The sequence below is a fragment of the Mesoplodon densirostris genome, chromosome X (assembly GCF_025265405.1).
Source record: "Mesoplodon densirostris isolate mMesDen1 chromosome X, mMesDen1 primary haplotype, whole genome shotgun sequence".
Taxonomy (NCBI): Eukaryota; Metazoa; Chordata; class Mammalia; order Artiodactyla; family Ziphiidae; genus Mesoplodon; species Mesoplodon densirostris.
Window position 1 is genome coordinate 93027255 of NC_082681.1, and position 6566 is coordinate 93033820.

Below are 6566 nucleotides of genomic sequence, written 5' to 3' on the forward strand. Positions count from 1 at the left end.
TAAACACCTTTGTCATTTTCTTAAAGTTGATCTCCTGGAGGTAGCTGACCCAAGTCCTCTCTAAATCTTTCATTTTTGGTTCCCTCCCAACAGAAGTGTTTTTTTTTTCCCCCAATGCCTTTGCCAAGTGACAACAATTCAGTTGTCTTTCAGTCCTCTGCATTCTCACATGCAGAAACCAGGGGGGATGAGGAGCTAGCTGATGTATTGGAAAAGGGGAGGAAAACTGTGGCCAACTGAATCACTAAGAGATGCAAAAGAAACCTAGGCAAACTAAGTGGCATGATTAACTTTGGAAACTGCCTATAGCAGTCTTTTTTGCCTCTGGCATCAAATAATACAGTACACTGAATCTGAAAAATAAGAAAAAACATCTTTTCTTCAAAGAGATGTTAAGATTACATTAAAGAGCTGGTTAGGGCAGTGCAAAAACATTAAACTTATTATTTGTATATCATTTTAAAATTTTTATAAAAAGCACATTATCTTATGTTCATTGTATTTATTTTTATAGTTACTTTTATAGCAAGTGATATTTTTGAATAAAATTTTAAGCAAATCAGCAACAGTACAAAAACACTGAAGTTGTTACACAAAGGACTGATTCTACAAAATGCTGCCTTAAGTGATGGGTAATCTTAAAACTGCCAGCCACTGTGTGGTATGACTTAGAAATATGAGTAGTAATTCTTGTCCTTGAATATCTTACAACTGCCTTGAAAAGTTTCTGAAACACCTGATACAGACAAGCCACACACGTGGTGCCTGGACAGCATATACTCTACTAGCACCAGATTGGAAGGGGAATGTTTTACCATGTAGTGATTATAAAATATGAGTTGAATCAAAGAACCTTCAGTGATGCCAACCATATTTCAAGTAGTGTCTCAGATGCAGAATATGCAAAGAGTAAGGAAACGTGGTCCTTGCTCTCAAGGATATCATAGTCTAATGAAGAAGGCAGACATATCAAAAAAGCACAATAAAAGGCTACGGGTGCTGAATAAGAGTCTGTTCACATACAATAGTACAATCACCAGGGCAAGAGGAGTCAGTGGAATAGACAGGGAAGGAGTGTCCCAAGATGTACGAGTAAAACCAGATGAGCTGTCTCCTTGGAAACATGGAAGTGCTCACTTATACTTGCCAATTCCATTCATCAGTGGTTCACATCAATGACTCTTTCAAAGCAATCCTGGATATCTTTGCTGTTCATCTGGAGAAACAAACCAACATACAATTAGCAGGCTCATACTAATTTGACAATTCTTCCAATTGATAAATTTACAAAAGGTTTATTATCTGCATCACTCACTTTGCATCTGGAAAGCCTTCACAGAATTATCTAATGCAGATGCAATGTGAGTCTGGATCCGCAGCTGAGGGAGTTACAGGTCAGTATATGTTACAAAACAAAGAAGTCAGGAAAGCAGTGATACCAGAAGTTTTGCAAAGGGGGGAGTGGTCATCTAAGACATAAAAAAGTCCTAAAGTCCATGTTCTGGACTCTAAGCTTATGGCAATTATTCAGGCTGGTTCCTACCCATCAAAAAGTTTGTGGTCTACTGGCCACACAGCCATGCAAATAGAGAAGTACAATAAATTGTGAGAACCATGACACACACAGAAGAGGATATGTTGACCCAGGTGGTCAGAAAAGGCTTCTCATAGGAAAAGTTTATGAATTAACTATTTTTATTATCTTCAATTTTATATTAAAAACCCCTGAGCATCAGACAGTTAGACAATTTGGCTGAAGTTACAGAATTTACAAAAACTGGAAGCAGTTTTCAACCCTAGGTCTGTTTGACTTCAAAGCCCAATGTAGTTTGATGTATCACATCAAACTCTCATAAAAATGTCAAGTTTTTGGGCTTCCCTGGTGGCGCAGTGGTTGAGAATCTGCCTGCCGATGCAGGGGACACGGGTCACAGCTGAAAATATATGCTGTTTATAAAACATGCAGAACATAAATTTGATTCATTTCTGCAAACTTCAATTAGCTATGGAGAGTACCCTTTCTCCGTTTCTACCAAGGGGAGGGCTGAAAAACCAAACAAACAACATATAAGTGACTTTTTAACACTCTTAGAAGGAAAAAGAATCCCAACTGTACAATCTTTGGAGCACTGAGGTGGTAGAAATTTTCTATATATGACCTCTGCTCACCTGTTTAGCCGGAAACACTTGGTCTTAAAGAGAAAAAAAACGAAATCTCCTTGGAGCTTTAAACTATTTTAGGCTAGGTTCCAGAGAATATTTCACAAAAACTACTTAGATGAACCTAACGGTCAATCCTAAAAAATAGCATGACAGGGCTTCCCTGGTGGCGCAGTGGTTGAGAGTCCGCCTGCTGATGCATGGGACACGGGTTCTTGCCCTGGTCCGGGAAGATCCCACATGCCGCGGAGTGGCTGGGCCCGTGAGACATGGCCGCTGAGCCTGAGCGTCCGGAGCCTGTGCTCCGCAACGGGAGAGGCCACAACAGTGAGAGGCCCGCGTACCGCAAAAAAAAAAAAAAAAAAAAAAATAGCATGACATATTCTAAATGTTTCTGGCGAAAAACAACAACGACAAAAAAAAACCCAACCAAACAAACAAAAAAAACAAACCCACAACATATTTATAGGCTAAATTCTTTATAACGGGTTAATATGAATATTGTACATTTTTTGCCTTTGTCAGATACTTAATTTAAGAACCAAATAAGATGATGCATTATTACCTCTAAGAATAACAAGTTAAGGCTCCAAAGTATTTGTGATAGCATTTCAGGTGGAAGGGGTTTTTATCTGCAAAATTATCTGTAAAATAAGAACCCAGTATATCTGCTGTGTTAATGTTAATGTAGAATTTAAGAGTCTTCTAACCTAGAATAACTAGGTTATTGGGGGAAAATATCTTTGGGTCTATTTGAGATTGAATGAGTAGTAAAAGCCAGATTGTTTGGAATTAAAAATATGTACTCAAATATATATTCGATATATATCACTTTTGCAGAGAAAAACAGAAAAATACACAATAACCATAATTAATCAAATGATATAATTCAGATAATAAAACTGTCATTGGTTTTAAAAAACCCACTCATTTTTTAGTTTACTTTGATAGCATTAGTACCGAAAATGTTTTGTGAACTGAAACTTGTACATTGTTTATCTGTGCTTGAATGTGTAATAAGATTTGTTTTCAAAAGAGTGGTACTGAATTTCTTTAGAAAGTGGAACAGAACCCACTTTTTAGAGGCAATCGTATAAGCATGTTACCAATTTATAGAATTAAAATGCAACCAAATAGAGAAAAATATTTGAGTATTTTGAGGAACAAAATACACATAGCACACAAGGGGGCAGCACAAAAGAGTGTGTTCTAAAATTCAATATAAAGTTCAAAAGCAGAACTTAAAAGATAGGAGGGCGGAGTACTGATTAGGAAGAGGAATGCAATGGGCTTTTGAGTAACAGGTAATATTAATTTCTGGATCTGAACTCTGGTTACATGTATGTGCTCACTATATAAAGATTCATTAAGCTGTAAAGATTTGTCAACTGTTCTGTATGTATGCTGCACAACCGTAAGCTATGAATTAATTTAAGAAAGGTAACTTCCATTCAATCTTCAGCAGTAATTGTGTTTAAAAAGGTGACTTTGAGAACTAACAAAATGTTTTAAACAACCATTATTTTCTACCTTATTTATTTACTAGAAGAATGTTTTAAAAATGCTTAAGCGTTATATAAGGAATGACCTTTCCACCCTGATGTCCTCTTCAGAAAGTAGATTTTCCCACTACCTAACTGACGACATGGCTAGAGGAATAAAGGTAGTTCCAGAAGACAGACCTATGCACTTTAGACAGGATCCCTGATTTCAAACAAGTACTGAAGCAAATGTAAGAGCTTTTAATTTGGTAGCTTTTAAGTCTGTCATGTGACACAAAACCTTTATCCTAAATCTTCACAGGCGTCCTGACAGTTTGAGAATTCTGTAGCAGCTGAATATCAAGAAGGCTAACTCACTCAACTGGGATGTAATTACCATACAATATTCCATTCCTTTGGCTACTGGTATTCAGACAAGTTTAAGTGGACTATCATGAACTCAAATATGTGAACTAACTTTCTTTCAAAGACTAGTTTATAATGAGAGAACCATGTTGTTCTAGAGCACTGAGAAAGGAGCAATGGGAGTTGGAAGTTGAGCACGCTAAATCTCACTCAGAATACAGTTTTCATAATATGTACATATCAGGATATGTACATAACAATACCTTCCCGAGAGGGTCTTTATTCTATAAAATAATATTTTGCTAAGCTACATTCAGGCTCAATGGGAAATGGCCATTGCAAGTAAGAAGTAAAAAACTACCAGTTGTGAAAACGTTCTGAAAATCGAATTATCGACATATGAATTAAGCAATTTCTGAAAAGGGCAAATTGGATCACATATCTGAAGATAAAATTATTGTTCAGTGTGGAAAGAGCACATGATGTAAAATTCCTTAAATACTTCTTTGAAATTCAACACTGGTCCTTCAAACCAATCACAGAAGGGCTTTCTGACAAGGGCTAATGCTGTGAATGAGAAAACAACTTAAGAGAAAAAATTAATGAAGTTGCCATACAACCAAGGTGATCAGATTTTAAAGGCCTTCACTACAAAAAACCCACAAGACTGGTACCAAAAGTGCATACACACGCAGACACATACGGACACACACACACGTGTGAACTGCTAAAAAAAAAACAAACCACAACACGTATACACGTGTACACACACACACACACACCCGCCCCCCAAAGACTGGGTCAGCAGTTAAGGCACCTTTATAAACAAACAAACAAACCAAAAAATCCCATGTGGCTTTGGCTTTCCGAAATGTGTTACAGTGCTACCAAGAAGCGATTCTGAAAGCATCTGAAAAACGTGCAAAATGTCTGAAAACAGTGCCTGGCAACTGAGACAGTTTGCAAGCGTGATTCAGAGGTCTGCCAAGGAAACAAAAGAAGCCTCCCTCCTCCCGGTGAGACCGCACACGGCACCAGGGGTGCCCCGGGCACTATTTACTGTCAGGTAGGTAGAAAGCAAGAGTCTGTGCAGGAGCGGTACATACTAGGGATCGCTCTCTGGCAGGGACGGGGCCATGGAGTTTCCACTGCTCGGGGAACCGCCCAGCTTTAGTTTTTGCAGATATTCGGCATGCACGGGCTTGTGGCACTGGAGAACCTTGATCGCATCTTCGATTTTGAACCACTCTCGCTTCCTCCCAATGCTAACCGAATCTTCCCAATCCTCCAGAATCTCAGTGACAGTCAGTACATACACGTACGTTCTGTGCTTGCGATCTTGGTTCTGCTCGAAAATGCCCAGGAGCCGGCCTAACTTCCCCTTGACTCCCGCCTCTTCGTACACCTCGCGGACTGCAGCACCGCCCGGCTCTTCCCCGGGCTCCATGCCCCCGCCCGGCACGATCCAGCGGTCCGGGTACCGACTGCTACTCACTAACAGCACCTCGTCCTCGCGCTCGCTCCGGAAGCACAGGCACGCCGCCCGCTTCTTGAACCCCTCTGGGTCGTAGGTCCGCGTCTGGTTCGGCTTGCACTTCATCCTCGAGGCCGCTCGCCGCTGCTCGGGTCCCTGCTGCCGTCGCCACCGGGCCGAGGGACTCCGAGGTGCTGTGGAGAGAAAGGGCCGCGGGCAGGGGCGGGGAGAGAGAAGCGTCTCAGCCCGCGAGCCACGGGAGCTCGGGGAGGATGAGGCGGGGGCGGGGACGGAGGCGGGGGCGCACGAGGTACGTCAGTCGGTCCGTCCCCCGGCGCGGCCGGGGGGTCCCGGGCGCAGACGCCTGAGTGGAGGAGGCGCCGCCGCCACCGCCCCCATCCCCGCCTCCGCCCCGGAGCCCGCCACTCTGCGCGGAGCCTACCGGCGTCTCCGGTGCGTGTCCCCGTCCCTCCCTCCTCAGCCGACGGGGCCGGGGTTGAGCGAGGTGAGGCGCATTCGCGGACGCGTCCCCGTCCCCGGGCACGTGCGCGTTCCCGTCGGAGGGCGGGGGGCGGGGGTCTCGTGGCTCCCGCAGCGCGTGGCGCCTGGGGCGCACTGCGCAGGCGCCCCGCACCTCCGGGCTGGGAATGTGCATCCCCCGGGGTGGAATGCCCCGCTTGGGCCAAGCTTGCTTCCACGTGTGCCTTCGAGCCAGACGTGGCTGTGGCGTGGCTGGAAGTTTCTCCTCCCCCTCCCCACCAGGTTGCAGGAAACACACAGGCAACCGTTTTACACAGAGGACGGATGGTCAAGTGCGTGTGGTCTTCGTCATCAGCCATAAGGTAGAGTGCTGGCTTCCTTACAGGAAGGCCCCGGTTTTGTGAAGACGATCCTCGGTATTCTTGACAAAACAGAACCTAATCTTTGCTTCGTCATATCATGCGGTTTTGTTTCTTCAACAGGTTCTTCACCTTGCCAGGCATCTTGGCACAGCCCATAAGTGAACACCTTTCTTGAACCCCTGTTGACATCTTACCTAACCTCTGGTCCTCGGTTTCCTCAGCAGTAAACTCCTCACCTACTTG

General features: G+C 43.5%; 1 protein-coding gene across 2 annotated transcripts; it reads right to left on the minus strand.

Moving 5' to 3' along the window:
* Nucleotides 1-536: 536 nt before the first annotated feature.
* LOC132482225 (diphosphoinositol polyphosphate phosphohydrolase 3-beta) lies at nucleotides 537-5723 on the minus strand. 2 transcript variants are annotated; one of them, XM_060087366.1, is made up of 2 exons: nucleotides 5114-5723; nucleotides 537-1216 (listed from the first exon to the last, which is right to left on the minus strand). In XM_060087366.1, coding segments are annotated over exons 1-2 (495 nt in total). In that variant the 5' UTR covers nucleotides 5608-5723; the 3' UTR covers nucleotides 537-1215. The 2 variants fall into 2 exon arrangements, with proteins under 2 accessions (XP_059943349.1, XP_059943350.1); XM_060087367.1 differs by lacking the exon at nucleotides 537-1216 and having other exon boundaries at nucleotides 5113-5723.
* Between the last annotated feature and the right edge of the window lie 843 nt (nucleotides 5724-6566).

Coding starts and splice junctions, on each gene's coding strand:
- LOC132482225 (XM_060087366.1), bottom strand. CDS start 5,607: ATGAAGTGCAAGCCGAACCAGACGCGGACCTACGACCCAGAGGGGTTC.